The 27,150-nt window shown below is 45.7% G+C and overlaps 1 protein-coding gene across 1 annotated transcript in view; it reads right to left on the reverse strand.

Moving 5' to 3' along the window:
* The window catches only part of LOC125457170 (lysozyme C-1-like), a 67,458-nt gene extending 40,605 nt beyond the window's left edge, over positions 1–26,853 (reverse strand). The window contains exons 1-3 of the mRNA XM_059650021.1: positions 26,769–26,853; positions 24,727–24,794; positions 22,460–22,569 (exon numbers count right to left, since the gene is read on the reverse strand). Coding sequence (XP_059506004.1) covers positions 22,460–22,569; positions 24,727–24,782 — 166 coding nt within the window. The 5' untranslated portion in view covers positions 24,783–24,794; positions 26,769–26,853. The remainder of the gene's footprint in view (positions 1–22,459; positions 22,570–24,726; positions 24,795–26,768) is intronic.
* Positions 26,854–27,150: the final 297 nt, after the last annotated feature.

The following is a 27,150-nucleotide window of genomic DNA, read 5'->3' on the forward strand; positions in this document are numbered from 1 at the left end:
TTTCATTAACAGGGGGATTGAGTTTAAGAGTCGTGAAATCTTGTTGCAGCTCTATAAAACTTTGGTTAGACCGCACTTGGAATACTGCATCCAGTTCTGGGCGCCCTATTATAGGAAAGATGTGGATGCTTTGGAGAGGGTTCAGAGGAGGTTTACCAGGATGCTGCCTGGACTGGAGGGCTTATCTTATGAAGAGAGGTTGACTGAGCTCGGTCTCTTTTCATTGGAGAAAAGGAGGAGGAGAGGGGACCTCATTGAGGTATACAAGATAATGAGAGGCATAGATAGAGTTGATAGCCAGAGACTATTTCCCAGGGCAGAAATGGCTAGCACGAGGGGTCATAGTTTTAAGCTGTTTGGAGGAAAGTATAGAGGGGATGTCAGAGGCAGGTTCTTTACGCAGAGAGTTGTGGGAGCATGGAATGCGTTGCCAGCAGCAGTTGTGGAAGCAAGGTCATTGGGGTCATTTAAGAGACTGCTGGACATGTATATGGTCACAGAAATTTGAGGGTGCATACATGAGGATCAATGGTCGGCACAACATTGTGGGCTGAAGGGCCTGTTCTGTGCTGTACTGTTCTATGTTCTATGTTCTATGTTCACCGGGTGTGAGAAGGAAGCAGGCTGGGTGAACAGGCTGCCCCTTAGGCTCCAGTGGTGCACCCAACTCTTGCTCCTCCAAGACCGCGTTAGGGAACTGGAGCGGGAGCTGAATGAACTTCGGATCATTCGGGAGGCAGAGTCAGTGATAGACAAGAGTTTCAGGGAAGTAGTTACTCCGAAGCATGAAGAAACCTGGGTTACTGTTAGAAGGGGGGAAAAGCAGTAAGTGCAGGGATCCCCTGTGGCCTCATGGTATCCTTGCTGCTTTATTGGAATTGAAAATTGATTTATTTATTGGTTATTGTAGGTTTGATGGATGGTGATCTCATTGCTGACATCCGATATGCAAAGTATACAGCGACAATGGAGGTTGGAATAGAGACCTGGTACATTGAAACCTCGGTTTGTATTTACTCCCTCAATAATTGGTGTTGGCCATTCAACATTAGTCACCAAAAAATGGTTAAAGTGGAACCCCAAGGTGAAGGATCAGCCTCATATTGCGAGATACTATCGTGGGGAAAAGAAAATCCAAGGTAAGTCTGTTAGACCAGAAAACTGGTGGCCGTTACATTCAATGTTAAAAGCTGAAGACGAGAGAAGAGACCAGGGTGATCAGGATCTCTAAGAATAGCCCATTTTTCCCATGTCCAATCGTTCTATAACTAGTCAATGGAAGTGACCAATAACATGAAATAAAACAAAAATTCACACACCCAATGATCCTGTCCTTCAGTTTCACTTGCAAGTATACTAGTCCGCCATGGTTTCAAATCCAGTAAAAAAATACTTGGGACATAGAACATAGAACAATACAGCATAGAACAGGCCCTTCGGCCCTCGATGTTGCGCCGGCCTGTGAACTAATCTAAGCCCATCACCCTACACTGTCCCATCATCATCCATATGCTTATCCAAGGACTTTTTAAATGCCCCTAATGTGGCTGAGTTAACTACATTGGCAGGTAGGCATTCCACGCCCTTACCACTCTCTGAGTAAAGTACCTGCCTCTGACATCTGTCTTCAATCTATCACCCCTCAATTTGTAGCTGTTCCCCCTTATACAAGCTGAAGTCATCATCCTCAGAAAAAGACTCTCACTGTCCACCCTATCTAATCCTTTGATCATCTTGTGTGTCTCTATTAAATCCCCTCTTAGCCTCCTTCTCTCCAATGAGAACAGACCCAAGTCCCTCAGCCTTTCTTCACAGGGCCTGCGCTCCAGATCAGGCAACATCCTGGTAAATCTCCTCTGCACCCTTTCCAATGCTTCCACATCCTTCTTATAATGGGGCGGCCAGAACTGCACGCAATATTCCAAATGAGGCCACACTAGCATTTTGTACAGTTGCAGCATGACATCACGGCTCTGGAATTCAATCCTTCTATCAATAAAACCTAACACACCGTAAGCCTTCTTAACAGCACTATCAACCTGGGCGGCAACTTTCAGGCATCTATGTACATGGACACCAAGATCCCTCTGCACATCTACACTACCCAGAATCTTTCCATTGGCCCGGTATTATGCCTTCCTATTATTCCTCCCAAAGTGAATCACCTCACATTTATCTGTATTAAACTCTATTTGCCTTTAGGCCCAATTCTGCAGTTTATCCAAGTCTCCCTGCAACCTGCAACATTCTTCCACACTGTCCACCTCTCCACCGACTTTAGTGTCATCTGCAAACTTACTAACCCAAGCCTGCGTCCAAGTCATTTACAAAAATGACAAACAGCAGTGGTCCCAAAACAGATCCTTGAGGCACACCACTAGTAACGGGACTCCAGGCTGAATATTTTCCATCAACCACCACTGGTTGCCTTCTTACAGAAAGCCAGTTTCTAATCTAAACTGCTAAATCTCCCTCAATCCCGTGCCTCTGTATTTTCTCCAATAGCCTATCATGTGGAACCTTATCAAAGGCTTTACTGAAGTCCATGTACACCACGTGAACTGCCCTACCCTCATCCACATGCTTGGTCACCTTCTCAAAAAACTCAATGAGGTTTGTGAGACACAGCCTGCCCTTGAGAATCCATGCTGACTATCTCCAATCAAATTGTTGGTTGCTAGATGATTATCAATCTTATCTCTTATCGTCCTTTCCAAAATTTTTCCGACAACAGATGTAAGGCTCACAGGTCCATAATTACCTGGGTCATCCCTACTGCCCTTCTTGAACAAGGGCACAATATTTGCAATCCTCTAGTCCTCTGGTACTAAACCTGTAGATAATGAGGACTCAAAGATCAAGGCCAAAGGCTCTGCCACCTCCTCCCTAGCTTCCCAGACTTTTTCTCTTCCTCATTATTTCACGGAAGGTGGGTGTTGCTGGCATGCCCTTCCCTTATTGTCCATCCCTAAAGGCCCTTTGATAAGGTGGGGGGCTGTAGGTGTACCCACAGAGCTGTTAGAGATGGAGGTTCCAGGGCACTAAGGGAAAGGCAAGGTTGTTCCATGTTGCGATAACATGTGACAAGGAGACCTTACAGGTGGCATTGTTGATGCCTTTTTGTCAAATGTGACATTATACTGCCCTCTTGTGTGGATGTGAATCATTCTGAAGCACAACTGAAAAGCTCAAATATTCATGAAAGTCAATTAACGATTTGTCTCGTTCTTGATGGGGATCTGATTGATGTAGGTTGATAGTCATTTGGCCCCATTGGTCTTTGCTGATGTAGTTCCTTCACTCTCTCTTTTCACTTCACCATATGGTGTGGCTGGGGAAACTCACTGAGATAAATTGATTGAGTTTCTTGAAGAAGTAATAAAGAGGATTGATGAGGGCAAAGTGTTCAACAAAGATGCTCAGGGGAGATTGAGTAGCAAGGTTAAGTCACATGGAATACAGGGAGAATTAGCCATTTGGATATAGAACTGGCTTGTATGTCGTATACAGAAGGTGGTGGTGGAGGGTTCCATTTAAGACTGGGGACCTGCGACCAGTAGAGTGCCACAAGGATTGGTGCTAGGTCCACTGCATTACATCATTTATATAAATGATTTGGACATGAACATAGGATACATATTTAGTAAGTTTGCAGATGACACCAACACTGGAGGTATATTGGACAGCATAGCAGGTTACCTCAGATTACAATGGGATTTTGTTCAGATGAGCCAATGGGCTGAGGATTGGCAGACGGAGTTTAATTTAGATAGACATGAGGTGTTGCATATTGGGAAGGCAAATCAGTGCAGGACTTATCCACTTTATGATAAGGTCCTGGGGAGTGTTGCTGAACAAAGAGACCTTGAGATGCAGATTCATAGTCCCTTGAAAGTGAAGTTGCAGGTAGACAGGGTAGTGAAGAAGGCGTTTGGTATACTTACCTTTATTGGTGGGTGCATTGAGTATAGGAGTTGGGAGGTCATTTCGCAGCTGTTTAGGATGTTGGCGGGGACACTTTTGGAATATTGCATGCAATTCTGGTATTCCTGCTATAGGAAGGATGCTGTGAAACTTGGAAGGGCTCATAAAAGGTTTACAAGAATGTTGCCGGGGTTGGAGGGCTTGAGCTACAGGGAGAGGCCGAATAGACTGGGGCTAATTTCACTGCTGAGTCGGAGGCTGAAGGGTGACCTTATAGAGGCTTATAAAATCATGAGGGGCATGAATTGGGTAAATAGACAAGGTCCTTTCCCCAGGTGGGGTGTCCAAAGCTAGAGGGCATAGGTTTAAGGTGAGGAGGGAAAGATTTAAAAGGGACCTAAGGGGCAACTTTTTCACGCAGATGGTGGTGCGTGTATGGAATGAGCTGCCAGAGGAAGTGATGGAGGCCGGTACAATTGTAACATTTAAAAGGCATCTAGATGGCTATATGAATAAAAAGGGTTTAGAGGGAAATGGGCCAAGTATTGTCAAATGGGACTAGATTTATGGAGGATTTCTGGTCGGCCTTTGATGAGGTGGATTGAAAGGTCTGTTTATGGGCTGTGCAGCTCCATGACTCTATGACTCTATATCTTGCAGATTGATTGTTGAGGATGAAATAAAACAGTCCACTGACCTGGTAAGACCATAAGAGCAGAAGGAGGTCATTCAGCCCATCGAATCTGCTCTGCCACTGAGATCATGGCTGAGCTGATAATTAACTCCGTTTTTCCTGCCTTTTCCCTGAAACCCTTGATTCCTTTCCTGAACAAAAATCTATCTCCGCCTTGAATATAAATTTGAGACCAGCACCAAAACCTCTCTTCAAGGTGTCGCTGTTAACCTCACAATTTAAAACGATGTAGGTTCCTCTCAGACAGCGTGCTGGTAAGGAACAGAGCCCCTGAGAAGCTCTGCTAACTCGCTCCAACTTCACACCAATTCCCTTCAGCGCTTCACTTCTGCTTCTGCAATACATTCAGCTCCGGTTTTTTTGTCAGTTATTTTCAAAATGGCACCTACAATTGTTTGGAAATAAATCGACAGAAACAATGGAATCTAAACAATCAGTGTTGATATATCTTAATTCATGTCTATTAATAGTTACTCATGATTGCATCACTGTTCACGATGACATATAATATTAACTACAGACTTATGTGCACTAACCACCCCATTCTGACTGACTCAGAAGAACATTTCCCTATCTGGTTACAACCCACATAAAAGTGCAGTTACATCCCACTTAAAAGTGTAGTCATACATAACGCGCTACATACACTGTTCCATTTAACAAGGCAAGCATTCCACTCAAAGGTGCAGTCATGCATAACATGTTGTGTGCACAGCTCCACTTAACAAGACCACATAAATATTAGAGGATAACATATTTTTACACTTCTGTACTAAGAGTAGTGCTTTTCATATTAAAACCTACCCGTGAGACATGGCGCTCCCCAACTCCTTACTCTAAACACTTCTCCAGCATGACTCCAAGAATCATTCGAAGATGACAATTGGAATAGCCCTCTTCTTTAAAAGTAAAATGCCACTTCCTTGCAGACTTTCTGGTACTAGATTAAGCATTTTATGATTTATAGGTGTCTGGATTTACCTCGCCCCAAGATTTTATTCAATGCCGTGTAATAAGCAACATTTAACCGACTAATGAAACTTACAGCGCCATGTCTAGAGCCTTGTGACTTTGAATGGATGAAGGTATGAATGATATTGACAGTGTTACTATAACAGACACGATCGTGAAACTGAATGAATGACTGCGCATCTTCCTGTCTTTGTGAAAAATTGCCCAGGAAACATCCAACCAGGCCATTTACCACCCCATCAGTCTACTCTCAATCATCAGTAAAGTGATGGAAGCACCTGCTCAGCAATAACCTGCTCAGTGACGCCCAGTCTAGGTTCTGCCAGGGCCACTCAGCTCCTGATCTCATTACAGCCTTGGTTCAAACATGGACAAAAGAGCTGAATTCCAGAGATGAGGTGAGAGTGACAGCCCTGGCATCAAGGTTGCATTTGACTGAGTGAGGCATCAAGGAGCCCTAGCAAAACTGGAATCAATGGGTATCGAGGGCAGACTCTCTGGTGGTTGGAGTCATACCTAACACATTGGAAGATGGTTGTGATTGTTGGAGGTCAGTCACCTCAGCTCCAGGACATCTTTGCAGGAGTTCCTTAGGGTGGTGTCCTCGGCCCAACCATCTTCAGCTGCTCCATCAATGAGCTTCCCTCCAGCATAAGAAGTGGGGATGTTCACCGATGAATGCAGAATATTTAGCACATATCACAGACCCTTTGGATGCTGCAGCAGTCCATGTCCAAAGACAACAAGATCTGGGCAATATCCAGGCTTGGGCTGTTAAACAATAAGTAACATTCACGCGACACAAATGTCAAGCTATGACCATCACCAATATGAGACAGTCTAATCACTGCCCCTTACAGTCTCCTATATCAATATCCTGCAGTTCATCCTTGACCAGAAACTCAACTGCACTCACCACAGTGGCTACAAGAGGAGGCCAGAGGCTAGGAGTAGTGCAGCGAGTAACTCACCTCCTGACTCCTCAAAGCCTGTCCACCACTCCAAGGCACAAGGCAGGAGTGTGATGGAATACTCCCCACTTGCCTGGATGGGTGCAGCCCCAACAACACTCAAGAAGCTTGACACCATCCAAGACAAAGCAGCCCATTTGATAGGCACCACACTCACAAGGATCTACTCCCTCCACTGCCAATGCTCAGTAGCAGCAGTGTGTGCTATCTACAAGATGCATCACGGAAATTCATCAAACACCCTCAGGCTGCACCTTCCAAACCCATGACCACTTTCATATAGAAGGACAAGAGCAGCAGACAAATGGGAACATCACCACCTTCAAGTTCCCCTCCAATGCACTCACCTTCCTGACTGGGAAATATATCACCGTTCCTTCAGTGTCATTGAGCCAGAATCCTGGAATTCCCTCCCTAAGGGCATTGTGGGTCAACCTCCAGCAGGAGGACTTCAGTGGTCAAAAAATGTAGCTCACAACCACCTTCTCAAGGGTAACTAGGGATGGGCAAAGAAATGCTGGCTTGCTAGCAATGCACACATCCCACAAATGAATAAATAAAAAATAAATAATTTTCCTCTTGACCATCACCAATTGTTTTCCTCTTAGCAGAGGTGAAAATGTTTCTGTGTGCCAAACGGTAACATGGAAACTGTACCATCCCCCTGAACCAGCTCCTGACAGTTTCTCCGACAGTGCGGCATTCCCTCATGTCCTGGAGTGGACCTTCTATCTTCCAATCTGGAGAAAATTAACAATGGGGTCAAACTTCTGTTTGTCACAATCACAAGGTGAGACAGACTGCCATGTCCTTCCAGAATGGGTCCGCCATTGGACAATGGAATATTACAAGGGATAGCACAGAATATGAGCACAGCGACAGGCCATTCATCCAACAAGTCTATTCTGAGGTTTATGTTCCACTCCCCGCAACCGCCTTCATCTGACTCTCCCAGTGTAGCCATGACTGCCTTGCCACTGTTACACTGATGCATCAACCTTTAAATATATGAAAACAATTTAAATCAACTATTGACTACATTAGAGCTCAAAGTTCTCAGCATTTGTTAGATAAAGAGCCACTCAATTCTCTTCGTTGTTCATCATTATGTTCCAGGGTAACAATCGAGAGACTGGGACCAATGATCTGGGGAAATGGGTTCAATTCCCATGATGGCTACTGGGCCTTTTCAATTCAATTAATATGGGTTTTTGCCAGGAATGGCGACTGGGAAGGAAATGGATTAACATCGAAATCCGTCTGGTTCACTCATGAACATTCATCAAGGAAATCTGTCATTGTTACCTAGTCTGGCTGAGACATGACTCCAGAGCCACAGCAATGTGGTTCCCTATGAATAACACATCAGTAAGTTCATTACCAACTTTTAAATAGCAGGAATACTCATCTCATCAGTGCCACACAATCCTATGTATCAACACGAAGAAAATTATTTCTTTGTGAGCACCTTTTATTGACAGGCTGCAGATCCACTTTATAACATACAAAAGCCTCCATGAGTGAATCTGTTAGTTGACCCCTCAGCCTCCTTTCTCATTAAAACGGAGACTAGCCTCTTGAGCCGTTGCTGAGGATTACAGATTTGGTTTCAGCTTTAGAGATAATGGGAACTGCAGATGCTGGAGAATCCGAGATAACAAAGTGTGAAGCTAGATGAACACAGCAGGCCAAGCAGCGTCTCAGGAGCATAAAAGCTAACGTTTTGGGCCTAGACCCATCATCCGAAAAGGGCGACGGGGAGAGGGTTCTGAAATAAATAGGGAGGGAGGGGGAAGTGAACGGAAGATGGATAGAGGAGAAGATAGGTGGAGAGGAGAGTATAGGTGGGGAGGTAGGGAGGGGATAGGTCAGTCCGGGGAGAACGGACAGGTCAAGGAGGCGGGATGAGGTTGGTAGGTGGGAAATGGAGGTGCAGCTTGAGGTGGGAGGAGGGGGTAGGTGAGAGGAAGAACAGGTTAGGGAGGTGGGGACGAGCTGGACTGGTTTTGGGATGCAGTGGAGGAGGGGGAGATTTTGAAGCTTGTGAAGTCCACATTGATACCATTGGGCTGCAGGGTTCCCAAGTGGAATATGAGTTGCTGTTCCTGCAAACATCGGGTGGCATCATTATGGCACTGCAGGAGGCCCAGGATGGACATGTCATCTAAGGAATGGGAGGGGGAGTTAAAATGCTCCCAGAATGAGGCATTCCACTCCCGCACATCACAGATGTCCACGTTCTTCAAGGACCGCAACGTCCCACCCGCAGTGGTCGAGAAGGCCCTTGACCGTGTCTCCCGCATTTCCTGCAACACATTCCTCACACCCCGTCCCCACAATAACCACCCAAAGTGAATCCCCCTCGTCCTCACATACCACTTTACCAACATCCAGATACAATGCATCATCCTCCGACACTTCCGCCATCTACAATCCGACCCCACCACCCAAGACATTTTTCCATCCCCGTCACTCTCTCTGGGACTCCCTTGTCCGCTCCACAGTCCCCTCCAACCCCATCACACCCGGCACCTTCCCCTGCAACCGCAGGGGAAGTGCTACACTTGCCCCCACACCTCCTCCCTCACCCCCATCCCAGGCCCCAAGATGACTTTCCATATCAAGTAGATGTTCACCTGCACATCTGCCAATGTGGTATACTGTATCCACTGTACCGGTTGTGGCTTCCTCTGCATTGGGGAAACCAAGCGGAGGCTTGGGGACCACTTTGCAGAACACCTCCGCTCAGTTCGCAACAAACAACTGCGCCTCCCAGTTGCGAACCATTTTAACTCCCCCTCCCATTCTTTAGATGACATGTCCATCATGGGCCTCCTGCAGTGCCATAATGATGCCACCTGAAGTTTGCAGGAACAGCAACTCATATTCCGCTTGGGAACCCCGCAGCCCAATGGTATCAATGTGGACTTCACAAGCTTCAAAATCTCCCCCTCCCCCACTGCATCCCAAAACCAGCCCAGCTCGTCCCTGCCTCCCTAACATGTTCTTCCTCTCACCATATCCCCTCCTCCCACCTCACCCCAAGCCGCACCTCCATTTCCCACCTACCAACCTCATCCCGCCTCCTTGACCTGTCCGTACCCCCAGGACTGACCTATCCCCTCCCCACCTCCCCACCTATACTCTCCTCTCCACCTATCTTCTTTTCTCTCCATCTTCAGTCCACCTCCCCCTCTCTCCCTATTCTAGTTCCCTCTCTGATGAAGGGTCTAGGCCCGAAACGTCAGCTTTTGTGCTCCTGAGATGCTGCTTGGCCTGCTGTGTTCATCCAGCTTCACACTTTGTTATCTTGGTTTCAGCTTTGATTTCTTTTACACTTTCTTTACTGTCCCTTCATCTACTTTATGAGAAGGCAGCCACCATTTGTGGCAAGATAATAAAATGTGAGGCTGGATGAACACAGCAGGCCAAGCAGCATCTCAGGAGCACAAAAGCTGACGTTTCGGGCCTGGACCCTTCATCAGAGAGGGGGATGGGCTGAGGGTTCTGGAATAAATACGGAGAGAGGGGGAGGTGGACCGAAGATGGAGAGTAAAGAAGATAGGTGGAGAGAGTATAGGTGGGGAGGTAGGGAGGGGATAGGTCAGTCCAGGGAAGACGGACAGGTCAAGGAGGTGGGATGAGGTTAGTAGGTAGATGGGGGTGCGGCTTGGGGTGGGAGGAAGGGATGGGTGAGAGGAAGAACCGGTTAGGGAGGCAGAGACAGGTTGGACTGGTTTTGGGATGCAGTGGGTGGGGGGGAAGAGCTGGGCTGGTTGTGTGGTGCAGTGGAGGGAGGGGACGAACTGGGCTGGTTTAGGGATGCAGTAGGGGAAGGGGAGATTTTGAAACTGGTGAAGTCTACATTGATACCATTAGGCTGCAGGGTTCCCAGGCGGAATATGAGTTGCTGTTCCTGCAACCTTCGGGTGGCATCATTGTGGCAGTGCAGGAGGCCCATGATGGACATGTCATCTAGAGAATGGGAGGGGGAGTGGAAATGGTTTGCGACTGGGAGGTGCAGTTGTTTGTTGCGAACTGAGCGGAGGTGTTCTGCAAAGCGGTCTCCAAGCGTCCGCGTGGTTTCCCCAATGTAGAGGAGGCCACACCAGGTACAGTGGATGCAGTATACCACATTGGCAGATGTGCAGGTGAACCTCTGCTTAATGTGGAATGTCATCTTGGGGCCTGGGATAGGGGTGAGGGAGGAGGTGTGGGGGCAAGTGTAGCATTTCCTGCGGTTGCAGGGGAAGGTGCCGGGTGTGGTGGGGTTGGAGGGCAGTGTGGAGCGAACAAGGGAGTCACGGAGAGAGTGGTCTAGTTCTCCAACCGCATCTCAATAAAAGCATTGTGTTGCATCTGCTGAAGATCTGAAATAAAAAAAAAGAACATGATTCAGGACCCCAGTGGGTCGAACGATGGCACAGAGTCAGGGAGAGAGAAGGTGAGAGAGAGAGCTAAAGGACTATCACACAACCTTAGGCTGTGACTCCTGGTTCTAGGCTCCCCAGTCATAGGGAACCTCCTTCCTGCATTTATCCCAGCTCGTGATATTTGAACTTTACAGGTTGTTTAATGAGATCCCACCACATTCTTCTGAAATCCTGTTATTACAATCCTAATTGATCCAGTCCCTTTTCATGCTTCAGTCCCGCCATCCCAAAAATCAGCCTGGTATACCTCTCCTCCGGAGCCACAACATTATTCCTCAAATAAGGACATCAATGCTCCAAGTGTGGTCTCACTCGTGCCCTGTACAATTAAAGCTAGATAAACCCCTGGAAGAGCCATTGTCCCACTTTTGATTTAATCAACAAGCACCAAAATTAAACAGAGTTACCACTTCTCACCGAGATAATGGGAACTGCAGATGCTGGAGATTCCAAGATAATAAAATGTGAGGCTGGATGAACACAGCAGGCCAAGCAGCATCTCAGGAGCACAAAAGCTGACGTTTCGGGCCTAGACCCTTCATCAGAGAGGGGGATGGGGGGAGGGACCAGCCCAGCTCTTCCCCCCCACCCACTGCATCCCAAAACCAGTCCAACCTGTCTCTGCCTCCCTAACCGGTTCTTCCTCTCACCCATCCCTTCCTCCCACCCCAAGCCGCACCCCCAGCTACCTACTAACCTCATCCCACCTGCTTGACCTGTCCGTCTTCCCTGGACTGACCTATCCCCTCCCTACCTCCCCACCCACACCTTCTCCACCTATCTTCTTTACTCTCCATCTTCGGTCCGCCTCCCCCTCTCTCCCTATTTATTCCAGTTCCCTCCCCCCATCCCCCTCTCTGATGAAGGGTCTAGGCCCGAAACGTCAGCTTTTGTGCTCCTGAGATGCTGCTTGGCCTGCTGTGTTCATCCAGCCTCACATTTTATTACCACTTCTCACCGAAGTGTTACGTAAAGATCTAGGACCCTGGTCCCCAAGTACGTTTAAATCTGCTGGGAACTCATGGTAATAGGCTGCTAATGCCAGCACCTCTACCCTACTGGGTCTCTTCTACCTCCATTCATTGGCTGGTGACCCTGAAGTGACAAGAAATTAAACTCTCATTCTGATTCTGACTCCCTCTGCTGGTTGTGAAATGTATGGCAACCAACTCCTTCGGCAATGACGACCCCACATAACTCGCTGGGCATTGAGCTGAGAACGCATGACTTCTCTCAACGCTTCCTTTCAATTCAGTGTCAAAGATTCTGTCACAGCTTTCTATCCTTCACCCGAGCAAACAAACAAGGAATTAAAGAGTAGTCCACTCGGCCCTTCCAGCCTGCTCCTCCATTCAACAAGGTCAGGGCTGATCTGATTTTAACCTCAACTCTTACATATCCCCCATAATCTTTCAACCCCTTGGGAATCAAGAATCTACCTGCCTTTGTCTTAAAAATATCTAAATATTCTGCATACACTGTCATTTGAGGAAGCGAGTTCTGAAGGCTCACAACCCTCTGAGAAGATAAAATGTTCCCTCACCTTTGTTTTGAAGTGGCTTAGACCCTGAGTTCTAAATTCTCCCTCAAGAGGAAACATCCTTTCATCACCCACCCAGTCAGGTTCCCTCAGGATCTGACATGATTCTGTTCCCTCTCACTGTGCTGAACTCCAAAGGACACGGGCCCAATCTGTGTAACCTTTCCTCACAAGGTGATCCACTCATTCCAAGAACTGTTCCAGTGATTCTGCTCTGATCTGTGCTGTTTTCTGGGTCTGTTGATTGTTTTGGTGCAAAGGTAGCCTTTGATAGAGTGATGTGTTCTTCTTGTTGTTTGTGGGAGAGTTTCCATGTTATTGAAGATTACGTCTGCAGGAAGTGTGATTAGTTGCGCATCCTATTGTATTGCATGGATAGGTTGGTTTGACAGAGGCAATAAGGCATTTACAGATGTTAGGGGGAGGGATGGATGGCAGTTCCAGGAATGTAGAGAACCGCAAATACAGCTGGGTAGTTGGGTTACTTCAGGGAAAGGTGGGAGAGGTAGGCCGATCATGCAGGAGCCTCCTATGGCCTGTCCCCATCTCAAACAGGTATGCTGCTTCAGAAAATGTCGAGGGCGATGCACTCTTGGCAGAATATAACACTGAGAGCCAGGTTTCTGAGACTGCATCTACTTTGACAAAGGGTGTGCAAGGATTGAAGAGATCAATTGTGTTAGGGGGGCCTTTAGTCGGAGGAACAGACACATGTTTCTGCAGCCAGCAACAATCTATCAGAATGGCGTGTAGCTTCCCAAGTGCTAGGGTTAAGGATGTCTCATAGAGGATGCTGAATATTCTCAAAGGGCGAGAGATCAACAGGAGGTTGCTGTACACATTGGAGGCAAAGGCGTAGGAAGAGAACAGGATGAGGTTCTGAGAGGAGAGAACTTTGCAAACTAGGCAAGAGGTTAAAAAGTGGCCCTCGAGAGAAATAATATCTGGATGACTCCCGGTGCCACGAGCTAGTGACAGTAGGACTAGGAGATAAGAGCAGATGAATGCATGGCTGAGGAACTGGTGCAGAGGAGAAATATCCATATTTATGGAGCATTGGGATCTCTTCTCGGGTAGAAATGACCTTTATGAGAAGGACAGTTTGCATTTGCAATGGAACGGGACTAATATGCTGGCAGAAAGATTTGCTACAGATGCTCAGGAGGATTGTTCGTTGATTCCCAAACTTGATGGTACTCTTGATTCTGCGTAGGTTATCAGAAGGTCATGTCCGTGACCAAATCTGACTCGTACCCAATTCCAAGGCTGGAGGATTGTGTGGAAAAAGTAGGACAAGCCACTTTCATAGAGTTGGGCTTACTTTGTGGTTCCTGGCAAGTAATTTTATTGGAGAGATTGAAAGAGGTTTCTGCGTGTGTAACCCCAAATGGCCTGTATCAGTTTAAAGTAATGCCCTTTGGAATGAAAAACACATCAACCACATTTTAACAGCTTACGAGCAGAGCTGTGACACGATTAGCGAATTGTATTGTCTATATAGATGACTTAGTGAATTTTAGCCAATTGTGGAAAGATCAGATGGACCATTTGGGAGAGTTCTTTGAGGCAAGTTGGTCATAAACTTGGCAAAAACTGAATTTGCGAAGGGCAAAATGACCTTCTTAGGGCACATCATTGGACACAGATGGATGACAACAAGACACTTGAAGTCACCAGCCAACGAGGAATTTTCAAGATCTTCCTCAAAGAAGGAAGTGTTAAGATTTTTAGTATTGATCGGATTCTACAGGAAATTTGTACCAAACTTTCATAGTCTGGTAGCACTGCTGGTGGATTTGTTAAAAAAGAACATGAAATTTCAGTGGACAGGCCAATGCCAGGAGGCATTTGAGAATTTAACAGCAGTGTTAATAACAACACCAGTTTTAGCCACAACGAATTTCTGGAAACCCTTCAAAGCTGCCATCGAAGTGAGCGATGTAGGTGTTCGAGCTGTGTTGTTACATGAAAATGAATTTGGAATTGAAAGGCCAATCAGTTACTCATCAATAAAAAAAACCTCTTGATACCCACCAGAAAAGTTATTCAGCCAGTGAAAAAGAGTCATTGAGTTTGGTACTGGCCTTACAACATTTTAATGTTTATGTTGCAAACAATGCATCAGAGATGGTTGAATATACCAAGCACAAACCTTTGACATTTCTGGAAAGATTTAAGGACAACATCACCAGATTATTTCATTGGAGTCTCATGTTACAAACATTTACTTTACAGATTATATGTGTTGTGGGTCATGAAAATGTTATTGCGGATGCACTATTGTGGGTTTAAAAGAAAAATGTTTATATCAGATAGAAATGGTGGTGTTCAATGTTCTATATAAATGGAGTTAGTATAAAATATATAACTCCAGATTAATGAGCTACGGATCTAGCAATATAATGGAGTTAAGGTTCTAAAGAGAAAAGAATCCATCTTTTCTTAATGATAGATCATTTCTTTTCTTGTGGGGGGAGGTGTTGCGAAATTGGGTAGAATATTTGTGGATTGGGAGACAGGACATTAGAATTTGGTATTTGTAAGATATTGGTCATTTTTTAGAACTCTAGGGGAGAAAGCATTGTGTGGTCCCTTTAAAAGATTATGCTTTTTAAATAGAAACGTAGAAGATAGGAGCAGGAGAAGTCTACTTGGCCCTTCGAGCCTGCTCCACTGTTCATGATTATGGTCGATTGTCTGGCTCAATAGCCGAATCCTGCTTCCTCCCACAACCTTTGACCCCAATCACTCCCAAGCCCTAAATCTCGCCGCTTCTTATATACATTCAATTTTTTGGCATCAGATACTTCCTGTAGTAATGAATTCCACAGGCTCACCACTCTGGGAGAAGAAACCACTGCTCATCTTCATCCTAAATCGTCCACACATCATCCTTAGTCTGTGGTCCCGGTTCTGGAAACACCCCCACCACCACCATTCAGCTGAACTCTCACGAAAACAATCCTAACCCAGTCAATCTCTCCTCATAAGTCAGACCCACCGTCCCTGGAATCAGACTGATAAGCCTTCGCTGCACTCCCTCAAGAACAAGTACATCCTTCTTCTGAAAAGGAGACCAAAACTGCACATAATATTCCAGGTGTGGCCTCACCAAGGCCCTGAACTGCAACAACACATCCCTACTCCTGCGCTCGAAACGTCTTGCAGTGAAGGCCAATATACCATTCGCCTTCATTACTGCCTGCTGCACCTGCATGCTTACCTTCAGCAAGTGGAGCACAAGGACACCCAGGTCCCTCTGCACACTCATGCTGTACCGCTCCCAATATATAGCCACTCAGGTAGTAATCTGCATTCTTGTTTTTGCTTCCACATTATTCCAAATTATACTGCATCCGGCATTGATTTGCCTACTCACCCAACTTATCCAAATCATGCTGAAGGATCCCTGCATCTGCTATATATGCGCCACTATAAAGTCCTGATAATGGATTCAAAAATTTTCTCCACTACTGATAATAGGCTTACCAGTCTATAATTCCCTGTTTTCTCTCTACCTCCTTTTTTGAATATTGGAGTGACATTAGCTACCCTCCAACCTCCTGGGACTGTTTCTGAGTCTACAGAAAATAAAAACCAAAAGAACTGCGGATGCTGTAAATCAGGAACAAAAACAGAAGTTGCTGGAAAAGCTCAGCGGGTCTGGCAGCATCTGTGAAGGAAAAATCAGAGTTAACATTTCAGAACTGAGGAAGGGTCACCGGACCTGAAACATTAGCACTGTTTTTGCCTTCAAGAATGCTGCCAGACCTGCTGAGCTTTTCCAGCAACTTCTGTTTTTGTTCCCGAATCTCCAGAATCCTGGAAGATGACCACCAATGCATCCACTGAATCTAGAGTCACTTCCTTAAGTACTCTGGGATGTAGTTTATGTTTGGAGATGTCTGTGAGCAGCTTGGAAATTTGCCAGTATCGAGAGCACCCAAATTGAAACACTTGAACCGAAATGCCATGCCATTAGCAGGCCAAGCAGCATTCTTATCAAGACAATAGGGTTTTAGATTTGGCTAATCAATTTGAGCCAGGCACTTAGGTACCAAAAACAATCTATTAAAATAGAGTCTGATGGTTTTACAACCTCGGATCAATCCAATTGCAAGAAATTGATACATCATCAGGGGTATCAAAGAAGGGGACAGTTGGAAAATCGACAGAGTTAACTGCCATCTGCTGGAGACAAAGCACCATCAATTCATAACAGTACCACGGTACTCCAGCTAAAATTTCTGACAGAAGAATTCTCAGAGAAAGTATTACTGACAGAAGAACCGATGGAGAAGACATAACCTGGTTATAATTTTGACAGACAAAGTCATGTTGTTTTGTTATATACATAGGGCTTGTATTTATTGGAGTGGAATACTATTACAATGTTGCATTATTCAAGAATATTTGGCAGTTACAAGGGATTTGTTTGGTTTTTTAATAGTTTAATTAATTTGTTCGCTGTTAGTGAGATGAATAAATTATTACTTGTTGATTGCAAAGTGAGTGTCAGGGATTTATTTGACTTATTCATGAGAAGTTGCACCCATTTTCACATTCCTTTTGACAAATTATAGGGCAAGATGTTCCTCTTTGTGTTTCAGTTTTGGGTTTCAGAGGGGATGGACCTCCATTTTATAACAATTTACACCAAGGATAAAAGAGTAACCAGGGAGAAAATAAGGTCCCTTAAAGATCAGCAAGGGCCAACTATGTGTGGAACTGCAGGATATAGATGAGATGCTGAACCAGTGTTGCATCAGGGTTTACTGTGGAGAAGGACATGGAAGTGAGAGAACTTGGAGAAATAAACCGTGACAGGGTGCTGGACAGCATAAACACAGGTACATCCCTGGGACATGATCAGATATCCAGAATCCTACAGTGTGCAAACAAGCCATGTGGCTGAAGAAGTCCACCCCCACTCTCTAAAGAGCTTACCACCCAGACTCACCACTTACCCTATCCCTGTAACGCTGCACTTCCCATGACTAACCCACACACGTGAAAGGCAATTTAGCATGGCCAATCCTCCTAACGTGTACATCTTTGGACTTTAGGAGGAAACCGGAGGACTTGGAGGGAACCCATGCAGACACGGGGAGAATGTGCAAACTCCACACAGACAGTCACCCCAGGCTGGAATTGAACCTGGGTCCCTGGCACTGAGAGGCAGAAATGCTGATTACTGAGCCACAATGCCACCCCAGGTATACCCTAAAACTCAGTGGGAAGCTAGGGAAGTCATTGCCTAGAGGCCTGTGATGAGCAGTGTGCTGCAGGGATTGGTGCTGGGTCCACTGCTTTTTCTCATTTACAGAAACGATTTGAATGTAAATACAGGTGGTAGGGTTAAGAAGTTTGCAGATGACACAAGAATTGGTGGTGGTTGTGGACAGAGAACAGCAGGAACTTGATCAAGTAGGCTGATGGGCCAAGGTGTGGCAGATGGAGTTTAATCCAACTGAATGTGAGCTGCTGCAATTTGGAAAGGCAAATCAGGGTAGGACTTATGCACTTAATGGTAAGGACCCTTGGGAATATTGCGGAACAAACACACCCTGGACTGTAGGTTCATAGTTCCTTGAAAGTGGAGTTGCTGGTAGGTAGAAAAGTGAAGGCGGCATTTGGTATTCTTATCCTTATATCAGCATTAATTTTCAGAGTTGGGAGGTCATGTTGTGGCTGTACAGGAAATTGGGTAAGCCACTTATGGGATACAGCATTCCATTCTGGACTCCTCACAACAGGAAAGATGTTGCTAAACATGAACGGTTTCAGGAAAGATTTTCAAGGATGTTGCCAGGGTTGGAGGGTATCAGCTACAAGGAGAGGGTGAATAGGCTGGGGCTATTTTCCCTGGAGTGTCAGAGGCTGAGAGGTGACCTCACAGAGGTTTATAAAATCATGAGGGACATGGATAGGGTCAATAGACAAGGTCTTTTTCCCAGTTTAGGGGAGTCCAAAACTAGAATGCAGAGTTTTAAGGCGAGAGGGCTAGGATTTAAAAGGGGCCTAAGGGGCAACACTTTCTCACAGAGGGTGACCTGTGCATGGAATGAACTGTCAGAGGAAGTGGTGGAGGCTAGTACAATTACAACATTTAAAGGCATCTGAATAGGTATATGAATTGAAACGGTGCAGTGGGATATGGGCTAAATGCTGGCAAATGGGACAAGATTAATTTAGGAAATTTGGAGCGTGGATAAGTTCAACCAAAGTGTCTGTTTCCCTCCTGTACATCTCTACGACTTTGAAGTGTGGAGGGATCAGCATTTACGGAATGGCAGAAGGTTGAAGTGCTTCGGGGGGAAAGGACATTGATAGTTCAGATTAATTGTTTGGGATGCAAGAATGGCATGACAATGCTGTGTCTAACTGCAAAACTGGAAAGAGCAGACAGTCACAGTTGGGTGGAGTGAGGGGAGAGTGGGCATGGTGACAGAAAATGTAATAAGTAACGTCAAAAGAGAAGGAATGGTAGTAGGTTCACAATCTGAATGTGTTGAACTCAATATTAAGTCCACCTTATCTTCTGGACTTAATATTGAGTTCAGCATCTTCAGACATAACATTGTTCTGCCATTCTCACATTCCAATCACTTAATGTGACCTATCAACATCCTTTCTCCCCCAACACCTTCCACAATTCCATAAATGCTGCCCCCTTTACGCTTCATGACACTTCTTATGAAGAATCATCTAGACTCAAATGTTACCTTGCTCTCTCTCCACAGATTGCCTGACCTGTTGCGTTTTGCAGCATTTATTGTTTTCAGTGCCGGTTTCAGCATCTGCAGTAATTTGCTCCACCATTGTGTTCTGCCCAGTGCCTTGTACAGTTTTAAACAAGACATCCTGACTTTTATAATCCATTCCCCTTGAAATAAATGACAAACTTCCAATAAGGCTTCACTCTGGGATCATACTTGTCCAGCATTATCATCATGGCATTGCTCACGCTTACTGGGATAGCCCCTCACCTAAGCTGACACCAAAGAACGTGCTATAGCTTGACCCTCTGCATAGCCCAGCCCCACATCACACAGTGCATTGGCTCTCTAACTCACACACAGGAACATATTCTCAAACACAAATGCCATCATGAAGGCAATGAGGTGAAAGAGATCACAGACCCAATGGGGCAACTTGAATGCATTGCCTTTGTTCACAACATGGAAACAGTGAAAATCACACTGATCCCATTCGTACTTTAAATATCCATTAATTTCATTATTATTAAAAATATTGGCAACTTGACATTATTGCAAGACACTGACATCCTTGGCTGTAAGTAGCAAACTGAGAACAGTTAGGGTGGCTCAGTGGTTAGCACTGCAGCCTCACCGCGCCAATGACCTGGGTTCGATTCCAGCCGCGGGTGACTGTCTGTGTGGAGTTTGCACATTCTCCCCGTGTCTGCGTGGGTTTCCTCTGGGTGCTCTGGTTTCCTCCCACAGTCCAAAGATGTGCAAGCTAGGTGGTTTGGCCATGCTAAATTGCCCATAGTGTTCAGGGGTGTGTGGGTTATAGGGGATGGGTCTGGGTGAGATGCTTCAAGTGACGGTGTGGGCTTGTTGGGCCGAAGGGCCAGTTTCCACATTGTAGGGAAGCTAATCTAAAGTAAAAAAAATCAGTCTCTTCATCGTCTGAGGCTGATATATTGAGTTCCAATTACATCATTCCGCAAATAGGAGTCTACAATATAAGAGAATGAAGAAAAATGAACTTTAAATGGCTAAATGCCACAGTGAGTTAACAATAATCAGATGGTGTCTGTTATAAACAGACTGTGGATGAGGTTCTCCAATCCATTCCTGTCCCACACAAGTAACCCCGAAATTGTTAGGTTCCTGGGTGAGGGGTTGGGGGGGGGGATGCGCTGGTTCCCCTCTCTCTCCAACCGGCCCCTCGGTTAGTTGGACGCTTGTGGATGTCTTTCTCCCAAACCACATGAAGCAATTTCTTCAAAGGATCAAATTAAGCAGGCTGTCTTGAATTATCAGAAACAGAGTCAATCAGTGAGTAAACACAGGCAAATTAGTAACACAGCACATAGACACATGGGTTAGAAATTAGAGATGGGTGCTAAAAGATACAATGTAAAAACAACAACACAAGAAATGTACACAAATTTGAAAGGTTTATTTGAAAATACAAGCTTTTGGAGCCTCACTCCTGCTTCAGGTGTTAGTGGGAGAGGTGGTATCAGTCACAGAATTTATCAATAAATGATCAAAGGGTCATATCATTGATCAGGATGTATCAAACAAACCTGAGATGCTGTTAAATCTTCAATCAGTTAGAAGGTTTTAATTGATGAATATGTATTTGCAAATCTCTGAATTCCTTATAAGTCATTGTCCTGAGAGAACTAAAGGTTTTACCACTGCAAAGAAGAGGTGACATTTTAGATCAGACAATGCATGTTAGGTGTAAGACCTTGTTTAGATTCTGTTTGTGTTTTGGTTTGGAGTCAGATTTGTTTAATCATTTCAGTGGTCAAGGACATTTGGCTTTGAATCTTCAGTAAACGTCCTCTAAGGCGGGCTTCGGGATACACAACAAACGCAGAGTCGCTGAACAGAGGGTGATAGCCAAGTTCTGAACCCATGAGGATGGCCTCAACTGGGATCTTGAGTTCATGTCGCACTACAGGTGATGTACCACACTACACACTTTCACACACAGACTCACACACACATACATAAAACACACACATTCACTGAGGCACTCACCCACCCACACACGTATACACACACACACACAAACACACACACACACACACACACACACATGCACACAAACATAAAACACACACATTCACTTAGACATACACACACTCTCTCTCTCACACACAGACACGCGCACACACGCACACACGTGTAAATCTGAGAGGTGAATTTGTATTTTCAGATACATTCTATTCTGTTCAAAAGCACACAATTTATTGATAGTTAATCAATGTGACATTGTAAAAAGTCCTACCTTATAAAGGAGACAAGGCTGACTCCAAACCAAAGCACAATTAGAATCTAAACAAGGCCTGACACCGCACAATGCAATGCCTGACCTAAAACATCACCTCTTCCTTACAGTGATAAAACCTTTGATTCTCTTAGGGCTGTGACTCGCAAGGAATTTGGAGATGTACAAATACATACTCATTAATTAAAACCTTTTAACTGATTGAAGATTTAACAGCATCTCAGGTTTGTTTAATACATCCTGATCAGTGATGCGATGTTCTGATCATTGACTGATAAATCCTGTGTCTGATACTATGTCTCTTACCAACTCTGAAAGAAGGAGTGAGGTTCCAAAAGTATCAGAGATAATGGGAACTGCAGATGCTGGAGATTCCAAGATAATAAAATGTGAGGCTGGATGAACACAGCAGGCCAAGCAGCATCTCAGGAGCACAAAAGCTGACGTTTCGGGCCTAGACCCTTCATCAGAGAGGGGGATGGGGGGAGGGAACTGGAATAAATAGGGAGAGAGGGGGAGGCGGACCGAAGATGGAGAGTAAAGAAGATAGGTCCCCACTACACCCTCTCCACCTATCTTCTTTACTCTCCATCTTCGGTCCGCCTCCCCCTCTCTCCCTATTTATTCCAGTTCCCTCCCCCCATCCCCCTCTCTGATGAAGGGTCTAGGCCCGAAACGTCAGCTTTTGTGCTCCTGAGATGCTGCTTGGCCTGCTGTGTTCATCCAGCCTCACATTTTATTATCGTGAGGTTCCAAAAGCCTGCATTTTGAAATAAACCTGTTGGATACAATCTAGTATTGCATGATTTCTAACCTTGTCCAACCCAGTCCAGCACCTGCAGCTTCACATTAAAGTTGAACGAGACAGCCGTGTCAGTGGAGGTTACAGGACAACCATCAAGAAATTACAGCTCTGTCTGTTTGGACTCACCTCTTCCCAGTTTGAAAGGCTGTTGTTTGAGCCTCTGCAAGTGTCCATAGGTGTGATGGTCGGTCGGTCTCTCTGTCTCTACCACAGTCTTTCTCGGTTGCAGCAGTTCTCTTTTAAGAAACACATTTTAGAATTAAAAAATTAATATGATCACTGTACTTTGTAGTTCCGATTTGTGATCATGGCAAGGGGCGATTAGGAATGAGGGAAACATTCAGGAACCAGGGTAGATTTGTTTTATTTCTCAAACAGAAACGGAAATTGCTCGTGAAACTCAGCAGTCTGGCAGCATGTGTGGGAAGAAAGCACACTTATTGTTTCGAGCCCTGTGACCCTTCACCAGCAATTTCAGTTTCTGTTTCAGATCTCCAGCACCTGCATTACTTTATTTTATTTTGGTCTTTATAATTTCTTTTCCAGGATCTCTCTGCAGGCTGGGTACAATCCCTTGGATAAAACAGCAGCCCAGCTCTGCATTGCTCAGGTCATAGCTTCATTAATGAGGCTGGTTCATGAACATAAGAGAAAACATTGTAAGAGCAGAAGGAGGCAAGTCCTTTCAAACTTTCAAATGGATTCTGCCTGATATGTAGCTGATATTAATTGATCCACTTTATCTCTGGAGATGCTAACAAATTGGGAATTTCCGTGAACAAGTGAAACAGAGATGCAGTGGGTGGATTGGATACAGTCTGTCCCTGTACCATGTGGCTGATTCTGTTAGCACATCTATATTATAAAGCTGAACATGAGCATGGTAATAACTGTTGTTTCTTGTTGTAAAAACCCATCAGGTTCTGTCATAACCTTCAAGGAAGGAAAAATGCTGTCCTTACCTGGTCTGGACAACAAGTGACTCCAGACCAACAGCAACGTGGCTTACTCTGCATCGGCCTCTAAAATAGCCTGGCAACCCTCTCAGGGCAGGGGCATTCCAGGATGAACCATGTTCTACCAATAATCCCCACATCCTATAAAAAAACTCTTTCAACATGCTGTTCTTTCTCAACCAATAATAGCTACAATTTTAGTCTTGAATTTTTCAGTGGGCCCCATTCCCAATAGCAGGAGTACAGTCACAATGTACAGACCCTCACAGTCACGATTTCCTGACACTTCAGGCATGACCTACCAAAAGTGGCCGAGAGTACAGAGCACACTTTGAACTCATCCATCATTTCACACCCCATCAAAATGGACTGGAAGTAAGTGATGCATGATGGACGATGTTTAGGTACTTACTCACTGACCAGTCAGAGCAATGGGAGCCTCAGCTGCAAGTTTCACTGGAATGTCTGTACCTCTGAGCATACAGCAGTCCCTCAGTACCGTACCGAGTACATCAGCCTGGGTTATGTGCCCAAGCCGGTGGGTGTGAGAATTGACCTGGAAATGTCAGGGCCCTCCCCTGATCTTGATGCCCCGAACCTGGTCAGCTCATTCCACAAGTACAGCTTTCCAGATACACTGAGGAGTGGGAGAGACAGCAATCCATCTCACAAGGATGGGGTTGGAGCCTTCTTCACTCAAGGCACTGCATTCTCACCATGCAAAGTACTTACACTGTGAGATGTGGGTTTCTTTAACCCACCTTCTGAAGCTGCAGTGATTTACAGGTTTCCTTTCCTAAGCTACTGCCCAGTTACAGGTCGGGGTAATCGAACTGACTCACCAGATGTTAGAAGGAAGCAGGCTGGGTGAACAGGCTGCCCCTCAGGTTCCAGTGCTAAAGAGTGACAGATATCCCCACCTTAAATCCAATGGGAGGGGTTATAGTGTAATCTTTCTTCAAATCTGGAATGAGATCACTGTCCTTTCCAATCCCACTGAACCCCCCCCCCCCCCCCCCATAACTGGAAACAACATGTTCCTCTCTCACTGCCAACAGGGTGCAATGTGACACCTGCACGGACTGCCTCTGACTTTGGAAACTCTCCTCTTCCTGGCGAGGGGGTTGGAAGCCGAGGCTGGGAGACAGAAGTGGATGGGAAGGAGGGAAGGTGGGTTGGGACGTGTAGAGGCTGGGTGTGTTAATGAGCAGCAGACATACTCAACAGGACACAGTGTTCGACAGTTCTTCAAAGCACAGGATGGGACATGATGTCCACGCCCAATGTGTTCAACACCTGATCATTAACCCAATACCTGCTCAGGTTAGATTACCATGTCCTTGCCCTCACATTCTGATGTTTAAACATTACAGCAGTGCAAAATGTCACTAACGCGTGCGATAAGAAATAAGAATGATAGAAGGCTGTACTCCTTACTGTTCGATAGTCCTCACACAGAATTGTGGGGTCTCTGGGCTGTTGAAGTGCATCATGTTCTGCAGAACCTAGAAACAGATAACTCCATTACCTGTAGCAGAGTTCTGGAGATCAGAATTCAAATTCTGTCTCATCTCCAATAATCATAGAGCCAAAGTCAAACAGCAAAGAAACTGAGTCTTTGATCCAATCAGCCAATGCCGAACACGATCCCAAACTAAGCTAGTCCCATAGGTCCGATTAAGTGATCAGAATGTGAGAATGGCAGAGTGATGGTGCATGTTAAGGTGTTGAACTCAATATCAAGTCCGGATGTTTGGAAAGTGGACCCACTTCCAGTCCTCTTCTTTTAGCTTTACTTGTCACCTTTCCAGTTAGCATGTGTTGTCTCCCAAACCCCCACCCCAGCGGGACTGTCAATCTTTCTATTTTTACAGTTTGACGCCACAATAGAGAGTCTTTTTCACATTCTGAACAAATAATCTGCACTATCAAAATTTCTCCCCCGCTGTCCAACCTCCCACCATTGCATCAGCCCTGGCCCTTCCACAATTCACATCAGCCGTGATGAAGAGTGATAGAGTTGTAGAGCTGTACAGCACGGAAACTTGGTCCAAGCCGACCAGATATCCTAAATTAAGCAAGTCCCATTTGTCAGCATTTGGCTCGTAACTCTGTAAACCCTTCTAATTCATGCATCCATCCTTTTAAATGTTGTAATTGTACCCATCTTCACCACAGATTCACACAGATTGCCCCTTGATCCCTAATGAGCCATACTCTTTCCCTGGCAAACCTCCTCTCTTGATTGCATTTATAAAACGTCTTAGAATTTAAAGTCTGGAGCTGGATGAACACAGCAGGCCAAGCAGCATCTTAGGAGCACAAAAGCTGACGTTTTGGGCCTAGATGCTTCATCGGAAAAGGGGAATATGGGGGGGGGTATTCTGAAATAAACAGGGAGAGAGGGGGAGGCGGACCGAAGATGGGTAGAGGAGAAAATAGGTGGAAAGGAGAGTATAGGTGGGGAGCTGGGGAGGGAACACCTGGCACTTTCCCCTGCAACTGCAGGAAGTGCTACACCTGCCCCCACACCTCCCCATCACCCCCATCCCAGCCCCCAAGATGACTTTCCACATCAAGCAGATGTTCACCTGCACATCCGCCAATGTGGTATACTGCATCCGCTGTACCTGTTGTGGCTTCCTCTACATTGTGGAAACCATGCAGAGGCTTGGGGACCGCTTTGCAGAACACCTCCGCTCGGTTCGCAATAAACAACTGCACCTCCCACTCACGAACCATTTTGACTCCCCCTCCCATTCCTCAAACGACATGTACATCCTAGCCCTCCTGCAGTGCCACAATGATGCCACCCGAAGGTTGCAGGAACAGCAACTCATATTCCGCTTGGGAACCCTGCAGCCCAATGGTATCAATGTGGACTTCACCAGCTTCAAAATCTCCCCTCCCCCCACTGCACCACACGACCAGCCCAGCTCGTCCCCGGCTCCCTAACCTGTCCTTCCTCTCACTCATCCCTTCCTCCCACCTCATGCCGCACCTCCATCTCCTACCTACTAACCTCATCCCAACCCCTTGACCTGTCCGTCTTCCCTGGACTGACCTATCCCCTCCCTACCTCCCCACCTATACTCTCCTCTCCACCTATCTTCTTTTCTCTCCATCTTCGGTCCGCCTCCCCCTCTCTCCCTATTTATTCCAGAACCCTCACCCCATCCCCCTTTTCTGATGAAGGGTCTAGGCCCGAAACGTCAGCTTCTGTGCTCCTGAGATGCTGCTTGGCCTGCTGTGTTCATCCAGCTTCACACTTTGTTATCTTGTATTTGTGACTATGTATGCATGTAAATATATATCTTTTGCACAAAGTTTATTGTTGAAGCTAAAAATAAACAGACCAAAGAATTCGACAAAGCAGCGAACGATACGAGTATCCGGGAAGATTTCAAGTTTCTTTAAAAAAACCCGTGTAGATCCCCGTAAAGTTGTTAATGTTAAAACTGTAAAAATCTAATTCTTACCTTTGTTGTCTCTGAATAAACTCGTTACGCACATCACTGACTGCTGGCTCATTCTGTGCGATATATTCCCCGACACTTGCAAACGTACCTGGGCAAATTAATATTGCACACCAGTCGAGAAGTCTGAAGGGTCCTAGAGGCAGCCAGTTTCGAACGACACAACACAATTGCTACCGACAGCAAAGTCTTGCAAATAAGCAAGACCTGGCCCTGCCTTCGAGACACAAGGATGCATACTACCCGAGAGAGATTGTCTCCTTATTCTCTGATACGATTCATCAGGATACCTGCTCTTGTAACTGTGATTTCTCGAAATGCCTCAAGCTGTTAGCATCTTGCTTTTCGAGTGCACGCCGGCTGTTTTTGGGGTGTTCAAACATGA

The sequence above is a fragment of the Stegostoma tigrinum genome, chromosome 12, assembly GCF_030684315.1.
Source record: "Stegostoma tigrinum isolate sSteTig4 chromosome 12, sSteTig4.hap1, whole genome shotgun sequence".
In the NCBI taxonomy this organism is placed as follows: domain Eukaryota; kingdom Metazoa; phylum Chordata; class Chondrichthyes; order Orectolobiformes; family Stegostomatidae; genus Stegostoma; species Stegostoma tigrinum.